The following is a 23,743-nucleotide window of genomic DNA, read 5'->3' on the forward strand; positions in this document are numbered from 1 at the left end:
CTTTGTCAGTTCTAAATAAATAATTTCAGTTAAATTAAATATTAAATTAAATAAATAAACTTAAAATAAATTTTGCTCTTAAAATAAATGAGGTAACTTTTACTAACTGTTGAAATGAATAACTAACTAATTGTGAAAATGAAAGATTCTTTCTAATAGTCAATTGCCATGTTTTGTTTAATGAAAAACAAAAAAGAAAAACAAATTTTTAATCATTTTTTGTAACGATTTTAAATAAAAGAGCTTACAATTATATTTATATACCGTTCGATGTACTATCTTTATTTTAATTCTTTCGATCGAGTGGTTCTAAATCGGGTAATATTTGCAATGGGAGCATTTAAAATTCAAATTTTTCAAAGATGTTCTTTGGAACGTAAAAAAGAGAGGAAGATAAAAAGAAAAAGAAAAAAGAAGAGAGAGAGAGAAATGGTACGTCCTCGAGGAGCACTGGAGTTAAAGCTTCCCATCCAATGGGAATTTCGCATTAGTTTAAATTTAAATTATGAGAGAGACGATTGTTATCACGATTCCACATTGTTCACGATGACCGACCTCATTTGCGAATTATTTCAACGAACTAAACAATGTCGAATTTGAGAATGCATTGGCAAAGAGCATCCTCTCTATCTCTCAACATTGTCAATTTATTACGAACAGATTGAATTATGCTCGTTATAATAATGCAGTAATGATTACGTTTAAACCGTGACACCGCATGTGTTACGCATTTTATAACTTTCTATCAATTTATATTTTACATAAAAACTAAAATTCTTCTCGGATTCGTTCGAATTAAAACTTGTAGCGAAATATTATTGGATATAAATTCATCATATTTCCTCGTTTCAAGATAAAATCATAGTGTTCCCGGCGAATGAGATGGGAAATAGAAAATGGGAAAATTTCATAAAAGCTGAAAGTAATTTCCAAAGGTTTTGTTTTGCGAAAGACCAAAAGAGAAATTTAAAATAGGTATGCATAAGTAGATCGACCGAAAGAGTGGTTAACGCAAAAAGTTATCCAATATGATAGTTGGTTACGCACAAAGTATAATAAGTTAGAAACATGATATATCATACAGTTTTATTTGACATACGTATCGTTTCTAAGATCTCAAAGATTTGAATAAATTTTCATAATACCTTGCAAAATTTGTTTAACTTTAATATTTATATTTCCTTGGGAAAATGGCACGTCGAATTCATGAAAAACTTTTTTTCTGCGAATCGCTCATACAAATCAGTTTTTCTCTTTCTCTTTTTTTCTTACTTTCACATTGAGAAGAAAAAAATTTTCTTTGAAATATCACGTAAAATGTTCTCTCCGAACGTAAACTTTTGATTCGGTACTTTATTTTCCCTATCTTCCTTCCTTTTTTTTCTTTTCATTTTATCAAGGAAAAAACGAAGAAGAAAAAAACGAGAATCTTAAATTCGATCTTGTCTTCCTATCATCCGTCTACTTTTTCCCCTACAGCGCTACATTACGAAGCACCGAAGATCGTGGAATTTCAAATGTAACTTCAAGCTTGGCGCGATAAAAAAGCATGCGCATGCACTTTTATTTCCCTATTTTCTTTTCGAATCATCCCCTATCATAGTTTGTTCTCTATCGCGCTTTCGCAAATAAGAAATAAGGTCAAGATACGTGTGAAGTGTCGTTATAAAGTAGAGTATCTTACTATTTTCTTTGTTATCCAAAAAAGGATGAAGAAATGTTTTAAAAATAAATTTGTCAATAAAATATTTACAAAATATTTTTATACTCGACGAATTTTTAGAATCGTAGAATCGTAGATATACCAATAATAAGTGATTTAATTAATGTGTAATACGACGAATGATTTCTTTTTTTATTCTTTTTCTTTTACTTTCTCCTTTGTGAAAGAACATGACAAACATAATAGAAAATAGATAGATTTATTATTTGGTTAATCCCGTTTTTTTTTTCCAACCCAATGGATTTCTATTCAAATTTCAAGTGAGTTTATAAAATAAATTCGAGTTTATTCAATAAGCGTCAAGAAAATAATGTCACCGCCATTCGTAAAAAGAACTTGATACATCACTGCGCGTAAGAACGAACTCAACCAATAAACGTAAAGCTTTAGAACAATCTTAAGACGAGCCGACCTGAAACCGGTCGCCCCCACCAAACGTCTTAAAGAGCAACGCACCGTGAAGGAAGAAAGGTGCGAGAGTAGCGTTCGTCGTTGTCGTAGTCGTCGTCGTCGTCGTCGTTGTAGGTGAATTTCTTGACACTTCGGAGTAGTCCATTCACGTGGACATCAGCTAAAGATCATGTGTGAAAAGTGACAAGAGTTTCGAGATCTTTTAATCTTTTCCTTTACAATACAGTTCACGATTAACGATTCTATTGTTGTACCAAGTCAAAGTTGATTCACGATTCTAGAGATAACATAAAAGAGAGAAAAAGAAGAAGAAGAAGAAGAAGAAGAGAAGGAGAAGGAGGAATAAGAAAAGGAAGGAAAAGAAAAAGATAAGGAGAAGAGGAAGGTGGTCCACGCAATTTTACCGAGATTTATTGTCACGAACAATTCTTTAAAAAATTCCAAATTAAAAAGAAGAAAAAAAGAAAAGAAAAAAAAAAAAAGAAAATATGTTCTTCCGATAAAAGAATATAAAGTATTTACTCGTAACATTGAAGAAAAGGAAAAGTGTGAAATAATTTATAATTGATCCGAGGAACTTCTATTTAACAATTTCTTCGATCTTGATAATTCGTGAAGTAAAAAGAATGTTCGAAGAAGCGTTTTGAAAGTAGCAATTCTTCTCGTTGAAAGGAAAAGCGTGTGAAGAAGGTTAGCCTCTCCTAGTTAGGAGTCACTCGACCTTGAAGCCAAACATCAAGCTCTTTCTCGTCACGTTTAAACGAAGTGAAATCTTCCTGGCAAAGAAGTTCATGTGCCTGATCATCGTCCAGTTCATCATCCTCGTCTGGTTTGTCTTTTCGTGCGTGACTCGCTTATCAAGCGTGCTAACGATGCAGTGAAAGTGAAGTGAAATCCTAAAGTGAATTTCCCCGTGTGCCTCTTCGTCGCGCTTCGATGACTATTTCAATAAAACATTGCAAACTCTCGAGGAGATCGTCAGTGATGCAAGATGTTGAAACCTTACTTTGATCAACGTGATTTCAATGGATTCTGATGGATTTCGAAATAACGAAATGGTGGAAGCTCTCGTCAGATTATCGGAGTCCATGCTGGAAATGCCTTGACGAGAGCTAACGACCATTTTAATGTCATTATCATAGTAAGTTTTATAATGTGGACAATAATCATTTTCTTTCTTTCTTTTCTTTTTTTATATTTTCTTTTCTCCTTTATATGTCGAAAAAAAAGTTGAATATAGTTCGTAGTGAGTATCAAATAGCTTCTCGAATTATCTATATGTGTATTTTTTCGCACGTATATCGACAACGCAAGAATAATCGAAATTTGAATGAATTAAAAATTTGTACAAAACTAATATTCTATTTTGGATTAAATATATTTTTCGGTCAATTAATCGAACTGATGAAATATTTTTATACGGATGGACAACAATGTTATAAGAGGACATTTTTATTTATGAAAATATATTGAAATAGATTTTCGTTTAATCGATTCATATAAAATAGTCTTAACATCATGATATACAATAATCCTCTTAGGAGAGCTAAAATACAGGTCATATACAAATTTACCTGTTGTGCCTATAGTCTATTGTGTGTGTGTTATACCGCACGTTGTTTACCTTCTACTTCGACATGGAGGAGTCCGGTCACGCTCTTGACCACAGCGTAAGTTTCACGGTTCATGAGTATGACGACGAAAAAGAAAAAAGAAAAGAAAACTTACGGCAGATGGAAGTCGTTGATTATTCGACTCTTCGATAAAAGTAGGAAGCTCATTTCCTTTCTCTTCTTTCCTCCGTTATTATTACTTTTTTTGTATTCTAATAATTATGCAGATATCATTTTTTAGATTTCTATTATATTTGAATCACCATTTAAAATTACTATCTTTTTTATAATTAATTTTTCGATTTTATCAAAATTTCGTAAAAATTATTATTGTAAATCGTAAAACTACCATTTGTATAAACTATAAGCAACATTTTTAATTTCGATACAGAAACTAAATAGGAAATTAAATTATTTGTCGTTCTTCATTATTGAAATACAATGGCTTCATTTCGATGTTCTAAAATGATGAGAGAAAGAGAAAAAAAAAGAAGCAAGGTAAATATAAGAGAATCGACAGAAAAATTTTATAAAATTGTTAGAGAACGAAGGAAGAGAATCGTTTATAGAAGAACTCGCGGGAGAAGGAGATATGGCAAGGAGAGGAAGCTGCAACGAGAATGTATCGAAAATCTTGGTGCCTCGCATAAACCGGTTCCTTGCATTTGGCGCAAACGAGACTATGGACTCACGGAGTTGTTGGCGGCAAAGTTTTAAGAAAGAGAAAAACGTTATACCTTTTTTTATTCTATCACGTATCTCTTATCAAAAATATTTTTTTATCGAAATGACGAAGAAAATTTAATCGTAAAAAAGTAAAAGAATCAATAAATTCAATCAACGCGTAACAATAACGTTAAATTTTTTCTGTTTCTTTTCATTTCTTTTTTTTTTTTCTCTTTTTTTTACGACGAATTTTCTTCCATCTTCTTCTCACTGCACGAAATTGATCCTTTCTAAGCTTAGAAAAACGTCAGAAAATCAAATTTTCAAGGGTATCGTAGCATTGTAGATACTTCATTTGCAAGGGAAATTAATTAAATATCAATTAATTAAATATCAATTAATTTGATATAATTAAAAATTATTCTACCTCCTTAACTGGACATCATTCAAATTCTTGGGTTAATAAAGCTTTTATCTCTCTCTTTCTCTCTCTCTCTCTCTCTCTTTTTTTTCCTTTCTCTCTCTTGCTCTCTCTCTCTCTCTCTCTCTCTCTCTCTCTCTCTCTCTCTCTCTCTCTCTCTCTCTCTCTCTCTCTCTCTCTGACATCCTTGTTGTTTTAACAATACCTTAAATTTGTATTTACTCCTTTTGTATTTGTGTCAATTCAAGCCGATTTACCGAATTATCTAGTAATGATTTTCAAATGACATGTATTTATCCTTTTCTAACAAAATTTCATATTATAAATAAAGCACGTGAAAGGTAATATGAATTTGTAAATGGCAATGAATGTATTCCTTTCATCTTTACAAAAAGGAAATAATACGATTCAATATTATTCGTAAACGTATTTTGAAATCTTCTTGTTTATTAATATCCGTTAGCTCGTATTACACACTCGAATGAAATTTACCAGAGAAAGAGAGAGAGAGAGAGAGAGAGAGGGAGAGAGAGAAAGAGAGAGAGAGAGATACAGCCCTAATATTTAGAAGCTCGTCGACTGGTAAAGGAGGTCGGGCTTGGTGACAGAGATAAAATATTCATGCGTCAATAGAGATCCGCACGTTGCTTCGCATAATCGTCTGTCTCTTCCGCTCTTTTCAAATTCTGCATTACATTTCTGGCGTAGCGAACCCGTCAGGAACATTCCGTTACTAAGGTTCCTTCTCTCTCTCTTTCTTTTCTCCCTTCCTCTTTTACTCTTCCACTACCTTTCTTCCTGCCAAGGTCTATGAGAAAACAGTCCGGAAAAGGGCGGCACCTGCGATATAGGAGCTCCTGTCTAACGGGTGTCTTACTACTTACTAACAACTTTTTTTGATCTTTCCTATAACCTAAACCTTTATCCGTCAAAAATCTTGAAAACCTCTTCTATCTTTTGTTACTGAAAAAGACACTTACGAAACGACACTATGTGAAATATATAAGTTGGAAGTTTTTTTTTTTTTCAAAAATGCTGTTTTGAAAACTTTAAAGACACGGTATATATCGTGAACTGAATAGCAGGTGCAAACCATTTAAAAGATGGTAAAACTTATTTATAAATTCTTTTTCTTTCTTTTTTTTGTATGTAGAACGGACATAATCAACTCTCATCTCGAAATGTGATCAAACACGAACGAGGCTTCGCTTTTTTTATTGAAATAATGATATTATATATTCAATAATGTTTTAACTAAAATTTTATTAAATTAAAATTATTAAGCTGAAATGATTAAACTGAAATTTCTAGTTTAATATTTTTCCTTTTAACGATCTCTTAGAAATACTTTAAGAATTTTATTTTTGTTTTATTTCTTTTTCTATTATCATATTAATTATCCTATTATTTTTCATAATGAACATGAATGAACTCGTCTAATAATAAATAAAAAAAAAGGATTAAATGGCAAAATGGATGAATCATTTTTTTAGCTTCGTGTTTTTAGCTTCTCCAAGTGTCTCTTTCTTTTTCTTTTTTCTTTTTTTTTTTTTTTTTTCTTTTCTTGTCAACTGACACTCTCACACAGTAGAGAGTAAAAATATACGGCCCTGAGCTCGACGAAATTCGAACTCACCTGCCCCGATGTCATGCCCATGTAGTAGCTGCCCCATAGTATACTTCGCATCTGTTGCAACAAGCCTTCCGTTCAGTCGTTGTCTTTCCCTTGGATCGTAAGGGTCTGTTTTTGAGGCCGACAAATTTCTCCGTCATTTTCTAAAGTAATAAAGTATTCATTCGATATATATAAAATTTTTCCAAAGTAAAATCGTTTTACTCTTAATCAATTATAATCAGTGTAACCGTGTAATAAATTTAAACGATTTCTTTTTACTGTAAACTTGTGTATAATTTACATGTTTTGAGAAAGTTTTTATCGATAGATCGTATAATTGAAAAAAGTATTTCTTAAAGAATGTTTTTTATATAGATACATCTTACATGTATATACAGTGAAAGTGTAGTGTAATTTTTGCTAGTTCGAAACTAATTAGAAAGGAAATTATCATAGATGTATCTACGTTTCTTTCATCAAACAAGGTAAATACGAACTTATCTATCATCTATAATTACTTGTATATTAAATTTGTAAAAAACTTTTCTTAAATACATCTTACAGAAGTTTATTTGATAAATAAAGAAAAAAAAAATATATATATATATATTTCTATTTATAATTCCTTTCTTACGTTATATCGATTAAAAATTATAAGCTTTATTTATTTTATCGATGATCGTACTCTTTGTGACATCGTTTATCTCCATTTTTTAACAGAATCTTTTTAATTCGACCTTTACTCTCGATTATCGAAATATCGAATTTTTTTCTTCATAAAACATATAGCAATACAATATCTTTTTTTTTTGTATTTTATCTCAATTGTCTAGCTGTCAAGCTATCTTTGCATGAGATAACACGTTTATTTCGTAGATTTTGCTTCGGATTCGCAGTTGTTGCATTTGACACCTCGTGTTTCCACCAACGTCGTCTTCGATATTCGACATTAATAATCACGCATATATATTTCATATTCTAACGAGAGAAAGAACGTTTTTATTATCGATATGTTAATAATAACTTTCTCATTGATAATCCATATGAAAGTAATACGAATAATACTTCATCAAATTAAAATTAAATTCATTTTGAAATTTACACTTCGAACGAAGCTTATGATTTAATTTGTACGAGAAGTCAACAGTAAATATCTACTAAAGTGTATTGAGATTTTAACGAAGCTTCGAAAATTAAATTTATGAAGTCTTTTTTTATAAAATAAGAATAAAAGCTCGATGTGAAAAAGAGAGAGAAAAATATAAGAAAAACGGGGGAAAAGTATAGTCGAATTGCGAGGACAGGTAAAAGTAATGTCGTTTCGCGTATATAATATTTCTATCTGTGAAAAATGTAATTATATCTTTTTATTGTCTTTCCTTTTCTTGTCTCTGCTTTTTTATCCTCCTTTCGCTTCCGGTTCTCTCAATACTTGAGAATTTCACAGATAAATCCTCTTAGAGCCTTGATTTTCTTTTATTCAATCTATATACATAGTACATACTTTGATATAAGTATATCGTATCTATATATGCAGAATATATATAAAGAGGAAAAAAGAAGAAAATTTCGATGAATTTACATACGTACGTATTTTATATCTCCAAGTGAAAAAGGCATAATATAAAAAATACCAGTGAAATCGTACGTAAGAACTATGGTGCTAATTAAAAAAAAAAAAAATGGGGAGAAGGAAAAAAGCTGTTGGTAATTAAGAGACGATAAAAATTATTAAAGTTCCAAATTAAACTTTTCAGCTTTCATTTGAAACAATCCAAGACGAACCTATACTTTCTTCGTTTGTCTCAAACAATTTAATAAGATTTTAAAGTGGAGAAGAAGACGTTGTTACCTTTGTCAAGGACAGAAATTTAAGTATTACATAGAAAACTCTTGCAGTGATGCGAAGAAGCATTTATTAAAACTTACAATTACATATCCCATCCGACTATCTCGCCACATTAAAATGCCTTCGAAACTTAAAAGGTTAAAGTTTGTGGACCTTCGATAACCATTAAAGTTATTGGAAAAGTCGGTGTCCTTTGGGTTCCATTAGACTGTTAATCAGGCCATTACATTGTTCTTATATCGAATACGATATAAGACCGTAAAAAGAATTTTAATTGCGGACGATAATTCTTTTGTAAATACCAACGAACGAAATGATCTTGATGAAAATTTATTAAGAAAATATTCCTACTAAAAGAGACATAAGATTTTAAATAAATTTTATTGTAAGTAAATAAATTTAAAAAAAAAAAACATACACCCTTGGAAATTTTTATTATTTTGTATTTACAGACAATGAGTATAAATCGAGAAATAATTAAAATTGAAAATCATTTGATCTTCAAAAAATTGCTCGACATATAATGCAACTCTAAATTTTTCCAAAAAATTTCTTTTTAAGAAATTCCAATTTTCTTCGATATTATATCGTTTCTGCTTATATCGTTAATGGGAAACAGACTCAATGTTTATCATGCATTCGTCGCATATTGCGAATGGCCTTTTCACTATCGTCACTACTTTTATCTTACATACAATATTTTCCATTTAATATCGCGCATGTATATATACATGTATATATAAACGTATATATATATAGATTTTGTCGACCATGAATAAAACGTTTCCAAACAATGAACGAGCTTTCAACTAAAAAATACAAATGAAAACAAAAAATTGATGGAACAAATAAAAAAAAACCATTTTATTTTGTCGTACGAATTAAATAAAATCCGTGAATGAACCTTTCCACCGGAGAATTTTTCGATCATGAATTCATCGTCGTTTTTATTTTAATTTTAATTATGAAAAAATAAATAAGTAATAATACTATATTATATTATAATAAAATTGATTTCGAAGAAAATTATTATCATGATTATTTCAACTGTATTAATAATCGATAGTTCATTGATCCAAATGAATGGGATCATATAAATTGGTCTTTTGTTTGGAAATTTCAATAAAACTCTTTATCAAAACTATGTATTACTTTAACATATAATAATAACTGTAATCTCAAAAGCAAGACTTATTATTCGTTGAAAATTGAGCATTATTGGAAATACGATTTCATGAAATGGATCTTTGGCATTAAACTTTATATTAGTAATAGATATGTGAAAGAAAAGTGGAATATATGTTCCATATTTCTCGACTTCCAGAACAGCTTTCCGTTGGTTATAAAATATTAGCAATTTCCGTAACGAAAATCGAGCAAATCGTCGATGTAATTTGCAATTTAAATACTATAAGAAATATAAAAAATTATTTATTTATATTATTACGTTATTAATGTTATATGCCAATTTAAGTATTAGCAATAATTGACATTAAATTGGTCATACATATGTATTTATCTATTTTTAGTTTTCAACATTATTTTTTCATAATTTATCTTAAATACTCCATTTTACATTTCGTCCGCAATGACACGGTTTTGAAGCGAGGCAAATTGTCACTTTGTCATGTCTCATAACAACTCATATCTTTGTTTCTCTCAGGAAACTTCTATAGAAGGTAGTTCAGACTAAATCGTTGACAATATATCCTCCAGTTTCTAATGTATACATTATTATTCAATATCAGGCATCCCGCGATAATACAAGTGAAACACAGTGCTTAACTTCGAAAATTAAAGATGTCTGGAAGACTAACTATATCCTATCTTTTATTCCTAATAATTATTATTATTAATTATTAAATTCAATTTGTTTAATTATATAATAGGTAAAAAGATAATTCAACAGTAATAGATTTAATAGATGTAGTATCATTATTTTTTTTTTTTTTATTGGTTTATTTAAAATATGTTAATTTCTAATTAGAAGCGTTTAATTTGAAGGATATATGTTCTGTTTTGTGATTATCAAAATATATTTATAAGATATTTTTCGGTTTCCAATCTGGGAATATTTTTTCATGTTATTTCAATGTAATTGTTCGTAACAATGAAGGTTTATTTCGTACAGCTTTTCTAACTATTATGTTTTTTCTTATCTTTCGTGAGAATGAAGCCACATGTTTTGTACGTGTGTATCGTTAGAAGATTAATAATTACATTCTCGGAGAACAATGGGGAAGTTTCACTCAAAGTAGACACGTGGATTAGCAATTGACCTCCTTCTTTTCATTTACAAAGCTAGAATTTATTTTAGCTTAGAAAAATTATATGAATGTTTTCTGACAAAAATTGTTTGTCTCTTTTTTCTAAATTATTGTCGTTTAATCAGTGCATAAAAAGTATGTCATAATTAAAAACAAGAATATACCTATTAAAAGTATCCTTTTTTATTACAAATATCACGAGAGTATTATAAAAAATGAAAGACGAATGAAAAAATAGAGATCGATTTGGTTTTATCGAAAAGTGACTTTGAGAATCATCGACAAAAAATCTCAATTCATCTTGGCATACGTTTGAATCACACCGGAAGTGGTCCCTTCGAAAAAAGTTACATACCTGCAAGGAAGAAAACGATTTGGAATTACAATAAAAACAACACTTTAATACAACAGGTGTTTACAAAATATAAGATATATTTCAAAAAAGAAAAAATGAATGTTTTAAGAATAACAATATGAATGAGATAATTAGAAAATCAATTAGAATCAAAGAACAGAAAAGGAATATCGGAGTAGCAAAAAAATCAACAGTTACAATTGAAAAATTGAACAGTATCATTACAATTAATAAAAATGAACTAATGATCTGATATAATTAATAAAAAACAAAAAGAAAGAAAAGAGAAGAAATACAAACAAAATAAAATCTAATATTTCGTTCCATATACAAAGAAAATATTAAAGACAAATTTCCTATAATTTGATGAAAATACTGATGTTATCTTAACACTGCATTAAAAGTCAGAAGGATTAAAATGAAGTGGAGTCCCCATGTGCAAACTTTTGGCGCGCGTAGAACGCACGTGGTCCATGTCGGAGATCGCGAGGGGGCGTCTGATTGGTAGGGAGCCGGCAGCTGTTTCGTTTGGCTTCAAACGTCGAGGGAAGGAGAGGTCGAGAATGCGAGAGAGAGAGAGAGAGAGAGAGAGAGAAAGAGAGAGAGAAAGATAGATAGTAGGTAAAAGAGAGAGAGGGGATCTGTGTTCGACTTCATGCGTGCCCACAGACGACGCCACAACGTTCGCGCGAGTCAGTTCGACGACGTACACTCGCAGACGTTCATTGTTCACTCGCGAAAATAATCAGAAGAGTACTCTTAATTTTTCTGAACTATCGAATAAATGTTTTGTTATGAAAATCTAGAAATAAAAAAGAAGAAGAAAAAAAAGAAAGGAAGTAAAAAGTAAAAGGAAAAGGATAGAGCGTGAGAATTGTGAAAAAAATACGTGGGGAAATTGAGTTACGAAGAATTTTTCAAAGGTCTCGAAGGATTTTAACGGACTTTCATCGTTCGAAACGACGACGATGGATGAAGGTTTTCAGAAGCGAAGACGGAAGGTGGAAAAGGTCGACGAGTTCTTGACGAGCTTAGAGAGAAAAGAATATTGCGAGGAGGACGTGAGAGTGACAAGTTAAGGTTCGAACGAAGGTGACGCTCTTGCGTCCTGTGAATCCTGTGACTTCTTCCAACTGACTCGGTCGGTAAAGTCATTTCCTTTGAATTCCGCGCGTGCCACCGCAACGGAAAATGTGAGATTCTACGTGAATTTGAATAAATTCACGGATGATTCCTCATTTTATTGCGATAAGAAAAACTTAAATATTTTCTGTGATAAAAGAATAAGGTAAACATTTTTTTTTGCTCTTCACAACTCTTTCGTTTTACTTTTCTTTGATTCCTTTAACAAAGCGAACGTGTTCAAAACGTTTTGTTGCCCTTTCTTTTATAACAAATATAAAGAATTGAACGTTTTCTATATCCTCGTAGTACGTATATGAGAATAAAACAGAGATAAAACGAGTGAATATACTTTAATCGACTTCTTTCTCTTCTCTCAAAACAAGTTCATTATGCGTTCGAAGGAACAAGAAATTGGACCCTTTCGGCAACGCGTTTTTAAAGAGGGAGAACAGCTGAAAATCTAAAGGGACGTTCATATTGAATTATTTTTCACGATAACTTTCGAGACACAGAAAAGTTTTTCTTTTACTTTGATTTCATCGTCGAAGTTTCTAATTCTTTTTTCTTTTTGTTTCACATTTCCATATCTCTTTCAACAAAAATAAAGTTAAATGCGCGAGTATATAAAATAATAAACGGGATAAGAGTAGTGAAATTATAATGACCGGCTAGACATATACTCTAAAATTTACGCTTTCGCGTTACGAGAAAATTAAATTAGTTGTTAGAAAGTTGACAAGATACGTTGACACTACCATGATTTAAAATTGTTTTTTTTTGCTTTTGTTTTTACACAAGACAGAGATGATCAATAACTATAGCGTGACATTTTCGAACGATGTATACGATAGTCCTTATTTTTTCACGTTATTTCTAATATCTAAAATGGAGATTTAACGTGCGAAAGTTCGCTAATAAAAAAGTTATCCTATCGATTTATAAAAACCTTGTAACTAAGATTATAAAAACGATTTACGACAGTTAAATCTTGTTTTTTTGGACTATGAAGTACATTTTTAACTCGACACGTTCGTTCTTTTAAACTTTCAAACTTCTAAACTTTAAATAGTAAATGTTACGAATCTTTAAAGGAATGTTTCACGTAATATAATATATCGTACTTTGTGAATGCGTTAAATTTTGTCTCCCTTCTTTGTCGTTTATCTTTTTTATTTTATTCAAATGAACAACAGAATGACGATTTTATGCTTCACTCGTTTTTTCTCAAACTTTTCTTTATTTTCCTTGAATACATTTTCACAAAAATATCCCATGAATTTCTTTTGTTCTCAAGATTTACCCGTTTTCTCGTCGCCTTTACGCAAAAGACATTTTCTTTTAACTTTAAATCGTGTTTAGTGTCAAATTACAAGGCGACTACGGAAGGTTATCCTTTTCCTTACATATTGCATGTTCAGCTTTCACACGTGCTACTGCTTTAAGAAAGAGAGAGAAAAAGGAAGAGAGAGAGAGAGAGAGAGAAAATGCTAGCAAGGTCAGCCATATATGTGAAAACGACCTAGCTTGTTAAAAAGTTACTCTCTTATCCGACAAAATGTAACAATTTTAATTCACGACTTTGTAGTTGCGCTTAAGCGGAGAGAAGTTTCGTTGTCCGTAAAAATTCTCATTTTCTGGGACTAAATTAAAATACATGCACGGCATGAAGATATTTAATTCATCATTATTTTCTGCCTATTTATTTGAGGACGCTCTGTGATTATGTGTAAAAAAAAAAAAAAAGAAAAAAAAAATGAAAAATATAAAAAAAATTAGGTAAAACTCGACTAACTCGTCTTTATTGATTTTGATGTCGTTTAAATACGTATATAAAAAAAAAAAAAAAAAAAACGATACACGAGTATAAAATTAAAAATCAAACAGAACCTTTGAAATAATGATCTTTCTTCCTCTTTTTTTCTTCTCTTTTTCTTCTATTCTCGGAAAACACGAAGAATCAAAACATTCTGTCATGGACTTTAATGGCTGGTTTCGCTGTGGTATTCGAACGGCCAGTGAACGGACGCACGAACGTCCTTGAGAGGTTAACCTCGATGCACGGTCGATTGCATAACTTGAAACGAATCGAGCATGGAACAGTTTTCGTCTCGTTCTTTTTAATTTTCTCGCGAAAGTTTGAAAGTCCTCAAGATATTCACCTTCTCTATCCATTCCCGACAAGAAAAATAAATAATTGATAGTAATTGATAATAAAGAAAAATGCTTGTATAATATATATAATTTGGAATTGTCAAACAAGCTTTATTAATTTAAAGTTATCGAGTAACAACAATCATCTCGTTGGAAATGTGGCTCGAATAAAACGTCTTTTTTTTCCCTCGCATATTTATTTAGTATTTTTATGATTATTTTCATGATTAACATAATGAGGTTTGTTTGGTAAGTTTGCTCTTTCTCATCTCGACGTAGTATATTTCTCGATAAATTACTCGGACAGATTAGTATGGACCGACTTTAACTAATTGTAAGCCACAGTTATAGGCTTTACCCGTATCTCCGTTCTATCCCAGAGAACATGAACACAAACACATGGTGCTTAGAAATACATACACATATATCGAACAAAGTTAGCTACGCGATACATCATTCGAATGACTTTTTCACGCCATATGGCCGATTAAATCGTTAAATTGCAAACTCGTGTTAGTGGAAAGAACAACGAAAGAATATCGAGAATTCCTATTGGTGTTAAACCAACTAACGATTAATGTTATCGAGAACACGATTAAATATTCTTGCGTCAAAGATATTTGTTTTAACTTATGTGCGTATGTGTGTCTACAAAAAAAAAATATAAAATATATGGGAATGATATCGAATCGTTGGGAGATAAAAGAAAACTTAGATCTAATAATATTAATAGGAAGATAGAAACTTTATTGATAAATCGAATTGAACAAATTCGATCTACACGTATTCCGAGAACTTGTTTTTAATAAAACCTCTTTTTCAATCTGAGACAAGTGCGTTATTTGTATCGACGAAATTGCGAAAAGTTCTTTTTTCTAGATGACAGATTTTAATTATTATCCTTTTGAGATCGATAAAGTAAAAACAAAGAGAAGACACGAAATACTTGTTAGAGTTTAAAAAAAGAATATTGAATTTATTCCATCGACTCTGAATTATTCATTATTAACAATCATTCAGTTAATTCACTTGGTCTAATTTCTAATCGATCTAAACGAACTGATTCATAATTTCGTAATAAAATCATAAAAAAGATTGGCAGGAACGATTTGTACCACTAAAGATGTGTCATCATTCGTCAGAAACATCGTTAGATATCAAAAAAGTATGGCAATTATCACCGGAAAGAAAAGAGATAACTCTTTATCGTAACGGAACTTGATAACATGGCTAACCATTTTTTGGATTTAAGAAGAGAAAGGGAGAGGGAGAGAGAGAGAGAGATTTGTCAGGACTTATTATTTTCTATTTTTTTTTTATATCTCTTCCTCTTTCTCTCTCTCTCTCTCTCTCTCTCTCTCTCTCTCTCTCTCTCTCTCTCTGTCTCTCTCTCTCTCTCTTTATCTCCCTCTATCTATCTACCTATCTATCTCCCTATATCTATCTATCTATCTATCTCCCTATATCTATCTATCTATCTATCTATCTATCTATCTATCTATCTATCTATCTATCTATCTATCTATCTATCTATCTATCTATCTATCTATTTATCTATCTATCCATTTTCAGACAACAAATCGTTTACAAGTCAGTTTTTAAATATGAATGAAAAAAAAAAAAATAGAAAAGAAGAGGAATTTTTTGAAATTATGAATAGAGTAGAGTCTAACCTAAAAGGAAAATATCAAAGTACACACAAGAGCAATGAAGACGCGTTATTAACTACAATACCGCCGTGGGATATATGTCCAACTTTCGGTATAATGTGAGAAAGAGAAAATAAGAGTGTGTCAGACAGTGATATGTGGGCAAAAGGAAAAGAGGCAACACAGTCAAGATTGATTAGTACGATGCAAGTCAAATCAAGGGAGGGAAACAATGCTTGCTCTTATCCTTTCCCTTTTGTTTCTTACTTCTTTTTTTCCTCTCCTCTTTCTACCTTCCTCCATTGTTCGATGGACCAGGTACTCACTTTTAATTTAGATTTCCATCGTACCCTTTGACGGAACTAAGAGAAAAGATCGGATCGAGAGAATGTTACTTTCGCGGAAGATAAAAAAAAAGTAAAAGAGAGGGAGAGAGAAGGAGAGAAAGAGAGAGAGAGAGGGAGAGAGAGAGAGAGGGAGAGAGAGAGGAAGAGAGAGAGAGAGAGAGAGTTCTACATAGTGTTAACAAGAAAAAGAAAAGGATGAAGTTCCTTTCGTTATTCTCTCAGGGAATCCAAAGTCTAATCGATTTACTTGGCCAGACTCTGATTACCCTGTTATCCTCCTGGCAGACCATAATTCTCTCGTTAACTTCTAATGAGCCCCAATCTGTATCGCGAGAGAGACCGTTCGTTCCATCCATCCCTACCAATCGATTTAAGTATGCTCAAGCGATTGCGCTTTAACCGCTATACACGTTTATTCCTTGTTCAAGGATTCTGATCCATTTTGAAAGTACTGTTTCCGAGTCCTTATCAGTCGACCAAAATTTCTTTCCTTTTTTTTTCCTTCCATTAATATAAAATACAGGTCGACTTAACTTACAGCGGAATTATGCATATATACTATATATTTTTAAATCATTTTTTTCTTTTTAAACGAACGAACTAAATTTTATATCAAATCTTAATATTAGTTAATACATCTTAGAAATGTCTATAAAATCAAGAATACTATGGACGAACTATAAAACGTTCTTGAATATTATCTCCCAATATAAATAAATATATATGTATATTAGAAATAATCGCAGTTTTGTGTAAATCTCCGGTTCGAGGATATCACCTTTGACGCAGATTGTTTAGAATCTACGTGAGACTAAAGTCAATACGAGTAACTCGAAAAATAACATTCAATCTGAGAAGTCCTTTTACAATCGGTAAAGAAAAGAATGTTCATATATGGAGATTATGCAAACTTATTGATGATGCATGTGTTTCGTATTCTTTCCGAGACATTAAACAGCTAAAAAAAGACTACGTCCAACGTTTCACGAGTTCGTTGTCGTGTGTGGTACAGGCAGAGAGAGAGAGAGAGAGAGAGAGAGAGAGAGAGAGAGAGAGAGAGGGAGACGGAGACGTTGCTATGGAGAGCATGCGACGTTTACAAAGCGAGAAACTTGGCCCATTTTATGGTAATTTCGCTAGATCATAGAGAGAGAAAGCAAGAAAACTAGAGAAAAGTAGAAATAGAAATAGAGATAGAGATAGAAAAAGAGAAAGAGAAAGAGAGAGGAGAGATGAAAGACCCTTGGTAGACGTTAGAAAGGCGATACACTATCGTCGTAGATCCTAACAACCAACGGACGTAAGTAATAAATTTTATTGAGCTGATAAATTGTCGCTCGCTTCGAGGAGGAAGAGGCGACGTTCAGTCCACTTCGTTTTAATGGCCAATTGTCGGGACACAACGGAGAATTGCTCAAGTGCGTGTCCTAAGTAAATAATAAAATCGTTTTAGAGGATGGCAGGGACCCGTGCCGAGAACAAGAGATAAAGAGAGAGAAAAGAAGAGAAAAAGAAACAGAGAGAGAGAGAGAGAGAGAGAGATAAGAAATCATCTGGTTGCTCTACCAGACGACAATTCTCTGTAGAAAACGTCGTTGTGCAAATGATATTTGGGCGGTTCACGAACGAACAACCCTCTCATTGTTAGACTCATCTCTCTTTCTCTCTCTCTCCCTCTCTCTCTTTCTTTCTTTTTTTCTCTTTTTCTCTCTTTCTCTCTTATCTTTTAGCTCGTATAATCGTTACTCTGCTTCGGAATATCTTGAGAATGTTTTAAAATTTAACATCGATGGATTTCCTGGTAAGAATAGTCAAGCGATACCGTAATGCACGATAACACATTTCGTTTAGTAATAGCGTGACTTATTGTTATATAGCCCACAGTACTATTGTAAGTCACGCTCTTATTTTCAAATTACTGCAATTTCGACGATGCACTTGACCCAGATCGAAAGTCCTTCGGTTTCCTAGCATAAAGTTTTATCAGCACAATCTCTCGAAAGTACATTTTCTCCAATAGCAATATAACCATTTTAATAAAAAGTGATATATTAGCTCGATATTCATTCGTATTATCGATTGAGAAAATCATTTTATTATCGTTATTATTATTATTAAGTCTAAACGACAAGGTTATTCAAAAATATCATTCCAACGAGTTATCAAAGATTTAAAAAAAACAAGATCAAAAAAGGAAAATGGAAAGAGAAAAACGAATTATTCCGTCTTCTTATCGCAGTAATTAATTTTTTAAAGGAAACTTTCGTGACCGCAGAAAATAAAAAGAACAAGATCTTTCACAGTATGCAATACCGTGTACTCAAATAGTCTAGAAATGAAATTGTTTCGAAGAACAGGTAATTAAAGGCAATTTCTTGTGAAAGATTCACTTTCGGCTTTCGCGAAAAATATATCCTTCATGTTCTCCGAGATAAAAAGCATCGTTATCTTGGTTTTAGAACGGTAAGACTTTTCACGAAAGTCTATTCTCGGTTTTCTTTTTTTCCAGCTATATCAAGCCAAAGAATATCGTCCTGCGTTCGTCGTTTTCTCAAACAAAAAGTCACTAAAGAAAAAAAAAGAAGAATTTCGTATTTAAGAAAAATAAAAACACCTTTCTTTTTTATCATATCGATCCTAAAAAAAAAAAAGAAAAAATAAAAAATAAGAAAAAGAAAAATCGATATTTCGATTGAAGAGAAAAATTCCAGATGAAATTTCGAAAAGCTGCATCAACGTCCAGTCCAAAAATGGAATTATTATCAAGACGATCGACAACGAACGACGGCAGAATGTCGACGTTGAAAAGATCGAGATCGTTTCGTGCTTCGGTAAAATTGATATCGAAAATCCGAAATCGTGCAGCGTTCAGGCTTGCCTCGGGTTTTGAAATATCGCCTGTGTCCTCGAAGGATCAATATAAAACGACACGTATATCCTCAAAGGATCCCGAAAAAGTGAAGCAGCAACAGGAATTGCCTAGAACATTTGTGAATTCGAGGAAGAATGAGAAAGAGAAGCCGATCGATAAGAGAGATGAAAGAAAAAAGGACGAGGATATACCTCAGGAAAATCTGCGAACGTTGTTAGAAACGAATTCGTCGATTGACGTCGTCGAGTCTCGCGAGATTACGAAGGATTTTGAGAAGAAGCTTTCTCTTGATGACAGAATAAGCATGAAAAACCGAAAAGATCTTGAAAGATCTTGGGAGGGTAAAATAGAGGACGAAACTAAGTCGCCGAAAGTCGTACGTATTTTTCGTCGAAAAATTATGACCGACGAAAGTTCGAAAAAGAAAAACGACCAAGCTGTGAAAGCTAAGGGAAAGCTAGAAAAGGACGAACACGGTTACGAGAATCCTACGTTCTCTTTGGATAGTTCCCTTGACTCGAGTTTTGCTTCTGTTGAAATCAACGTAAAAAATGACGAACAAATAACATGTGAGGAACGATATGAATGTGTAGTCGAAAAAACTAATCTCGACGAGCAAAAACTCTTGAAATCATTACTTTCTAACAAATCTGATCTTAAGTACATTAGAAGTTTCAGTATGAGAGAAGATAGAAGTTTTGTGAGAGATAAAAGTCCAGGATATGAAAGGAACAATCGACCAAGAACGAATTTTTATTCCGAGACCGAAATCGATACCTCGTCAAGATCGAAAGAAAAATATCATCGTGATCTACGATTATGCATCGAAAATACGGACAGTGTTTGCCCTTCCAAATCTTGCAGAAACAAGACTGTCGATAATTTAACTAACTTTTGGACGAATGCTCGTGGTGGAAGCTTTCGTAGCAAAATGTCCGCCAGTAAAAAGAAACTAGGAAAGGAGTCAAAGGATCTAGAATCAATTGGACAGGATCGAGTTCTCGTCACGACCACTTCCGGATCAAGTACGCTAGACCGCAGGAAAGCTTTTCATTAGTAGCGATCTCTTGCCACCAGTTAATTGCTTTCTCGCGTAGAATCGATTTCCACAAGATAATATGAACACTCGAAACTCTTTGTTCTCTACGAAGATCTTTCGAAACAAGTCGAACGTATTTACGAGAAATAACACGATCCACGAGAAATCGTTCTATCAATCACTTTTACTTTTATTTTAGTATCTTTCTCTTTCAGTTTTGTTAAAAAACAAAACAAAACAAAACAAAGAAAAAAAACAACGTGAAAATATTTTCATTCATGTTTCTCCTTTTCAAAATTATTATTATTTTCTAGAGTATATTGATTTTATATATATATATATATAGATTTAGAGTTTATAGAAATTTTGTTTGTTTGTTCCTCTCTTCAACGGGATTTGAAAGTTTTGATATTATTTTCTTACTTTCTTGTTTGTTTATCCTATCTGAAGTTCCATTTATTTATCTTTTTTATTTGTATATTTTTGTTCTTTTCTTTTTTTTTTTTTTTTTTTTTTTTTATTTTTATTTACATAGAACTGCAATCGCTACAAGGTATGGAGTTCCTGGAAGGTTTTGGAAAAAAGAAGCAACAGCCACAGCAGCATTCGAATAATTTGTCGTCGATCCATATTAATCCTCTCTCAGCACAATCCCTCAACATACATTTGCATGGTATATTCTTTATAATTTTTCACATTACAACACGTACAACTGATTTTTCTCATTAGCTTAATATTCATTTAAACGTTTATCTATGTCTATCAAGTTTGATCTAAACAGAATGCGTATCTCGAATATACGTTTATGAATCATACTAGTTAATGTCATCATTTTTTAAAATATTCTATTACATTTTTTTGTTTCATTTGCAGCTCTTTTTGCAGCCGTCGAACATGGTCATTTGGACAAAGCCAGAACAATTTTGGAGTCGACCGACGTGGACGTAAACAGGTCAGAAAATTTATATAATTTTTATTTTAACTTTGACTTCGTTTATTCAACATAAAAGAATTATAAATTGTCAACTGATGTGCTTATGGTCACACATAACGCAAAATATTATAAGCAAAGAAAGAAAAACATTTATAAACGGATTAAAAAAAAATTTTTTTTTTCTTTTCGTATGAGTGAACCAAACACCATTGCATACATAAGATTTAAATGCAAATTATATTCCGACATAGTATTTGTTGTACCGAAAGTTAATATATAACGTATGGGGACGAAATTTCGAAACAACAACCAGGACAGAAAACCGATACGTTATATGTCGACGATACGTTGTTTCACTCAATCTGCGTGTTCCTCCAAAGTTATTTTCCGTTGGTTGGAATATTTTCAAGAAAAAAGAAAGGGGGAGAGAGAAAGAGAGAGAGAGAGAGAGAGAGTAAATTGATGTATAAAAGAGAGGATTTTTAACTGAGTGTTGTTAGAAACTTTTCCATCTTCAATATCGAAAGAGATTCCAACTTGAGCGTCGTTCGATCGTAGAAATAATTTCAACGTTTTTTAATTGTTTATACCATCTGAAGTCTGTAAGAAAATTTTATAAAAATAAAAAGAAACAAACGAAAGTCCGAACGTTTCATCCGACATCTTATGTTTCTTCTTTAAATGTAAGTTAATATTTTAATAATATGTTCGATAAACTGAACCAGTTTTAATCGAAAGTTATTAATGAAAATATAATTACTCTATGTGACTTGACTTCCTCAAGAAATGTAAATTTTGGTCTAATTTCGTAGGAGGTCAGTACGTGTCCTGAGTCACGAGTTGATTGCCTTAACACCGTCACAGTCGTTTTTTCCTGCTCTTCCTTCCATTTTTTCATCGAAATTGGCAAATGGAACGTCGTGAAAGCTTTCCTCAACTCTATAAACCTACCCATAGTAGAATCCATTCTAATTTGAAATTCGCAAATCTTGGCTATTTCCTGCCAAAGCAATCGTTTCGCTCTCTCGCACTTGAATTCAACTTGCTTTCGTTGAATTCTCTCTACGACATAGACAAAGGACGGTAATAGCTTCTATCTGTGTATATGCGTATGCGTATGTGTATAGTAAATGGATTATCGTTTGCACCGAATCGACTTCGAACATGCTCATGTGAAAACAAGTGAGTAAGTAAGCTCGCTTCCAACGGATGCTACGGATATTCCATAGAACACTTACACTGTACTTGATCAAACGATCAAAAGATCTAATTACTGTCATTGGAAAACGATATGAGAAACGTATCTTTATCGATTTCAACAATTTACGTGTCTATGCTATGAACGTGCTATAGTAATGTTTGTATTGATGCTTAGAAGGTTTAACCGGAATGATCATTTTTCTTCTAAAATATACTTATTATATATTAAATGTCATGGAATTTTGAATTTTGTAGAAAATTTATACGATTATGTGAGTGGCCTAAATTGACGGTGAAATATCGATTTTAAATCATTTTGATTATTATTATTATTACTATTTGCTTTCAATAAAAAGAAAAAAACAATAATATTATATTCTATAAGGAAATATAACAAAAAAAATAGTCAGAGAAGATATATAGTGATTTTCGTTTTTCAAAGGAGCTCGTATTCCTTCATTTTCTTTAACCTTCTTTCTTTTTTATTTCCAGTGTAAATAGCGACGGTTTATCGCCATTGGACGTCGCAGTGCTCAGCAACAACAGACCACTGGCGAAGATGTTGGTCACGTTCGGCGCACAGGAAGGCAACCAATGTAAGTAGAACCGAAATCAATCGGAACGTCATTTTCCATGTGGTTGCTGCCTCGAGACGAGTTCACATTGTTCATCGACGCGTATAACGCATCCGTTCGGGGAACGAATTTTTTTATAATAAATCTTTCTAAGGACAATCAAGTAACGATGATACAAGCATTGATAAGTCAACTTTAAAATTAATGACATTCAGAAGACAAGATGAGTATTTTGCCTTATGGCTTCTTTTCTTTTAAAAAAGAATGAAAAAAAGAGAATTAAAAAGATATGTTGACGGAGCTGACAAAGTTACTACCGTGTTTCTACTTTTTGTTTGGTAAATATAAAGGGTTTTAAGAGAGAAAAAAAATGGGATAGCAAAACACGAAACGATTTTTCAATTAGGATTTCGTGGCTGGCAATAAAAACGGTTACAAGAGATATTGCGTTCCGGCGACGACGACAACGAGAAGGAGAAAAAAGAGAGAGAAAAAAAGAAAAAGAGGAAAATTAAACGAGAGTAAAAATAAACGCATGAAACGTTTAAATACGAACTTTACACTAGCCGGAGGTACTTTTCTCTCGTTGATATTAACAATCTTTGTTTTAGATGTTTTTTTTCTACGCACTTCTATCCTTTTTCACATTCTCTGTCTGTCTGTCTGTCTGTCTGTCTGTCTGTCTGTCTATCTGTCTGTCTGTCTGTCTGTTTATTTGTTTGTTTGTCTCTTTCTCTTTCTTTCTCTCTCTCTCTCTCTCTCTCTCTCTCTCTCTCTCTCTCGGTTTCTTTTTCGATATCAGTATCGACTTCAATTTATGTGTATGAAAAACTTCATAGAAGAAGGATTGGTGAACCTGCAAACCAATATCAAAAATAATTATTCGATCTAAATTCAAAGTACGACATATGGATATAATACAATCGTATTC

The 23,743-nt window shown here is 32.1% G+C and overlaps 1 protein-coding gene across 6 annotated transcripts in view; it reads left to right on the forward strand.

Moving 5' to 3' along the window:
* LOC124951582 overlaps nucleotides 1-23,743 on the forward strand; it is a 95,316-nt gene that overhangs the window by 60,235 nt on the left and 11,338 nt on the right. For 2 of the 6 annotated variants that reach the window (XR_007101651.1, XM_047500188.1), the window contains exons 1-5: nucleotides 11,178-12,208; nucleotides 18,702-20,089; nucleotides 20,639-20,776; nucleotides 20,977-21,055; nucleotides 22,730-22,833. Coding sequence is in view for 5 of the 6 variants with exons in the window: in XM_047500188.1 (XP_047356144.1) it covers nucleotides 18,904-20,089; nucleotides 20,639-20,776; nucleotides 20,977-21,055; nucleotides 22,730-22,833 (1,507 nt within the window). In the remaining variant the exon portion in view is untranslated. Of the gene's footprint in view, nucleotides 1-11,177; nucleotides 12,209-18,701; nucleotides 20,090-20,638; nucleotides 20,777-20,976; nucleotides 21,056-22,729; nucleotides 22,834-23,743 lie in introns of those variants that run through there. The other 4 variants (XM_047500189.1, XM_047500190.1, XM_047500191.1 and 1 more) reach the window with 3 other exon arrangements.

This window comes from Vespa velutina, chromosome 9 (genome assembly GCF_912470025.1).
Source record: "Vespa velutina chromosome 9, iVesVel2.1, whole genome shotgun sequence".
Classification (NCBI taxonomy): Eukaryota; Metazoa; Arthropoda; class Insecta; order Hymenoptera; family Vespidae; genus Vespa; species Vespa velutina.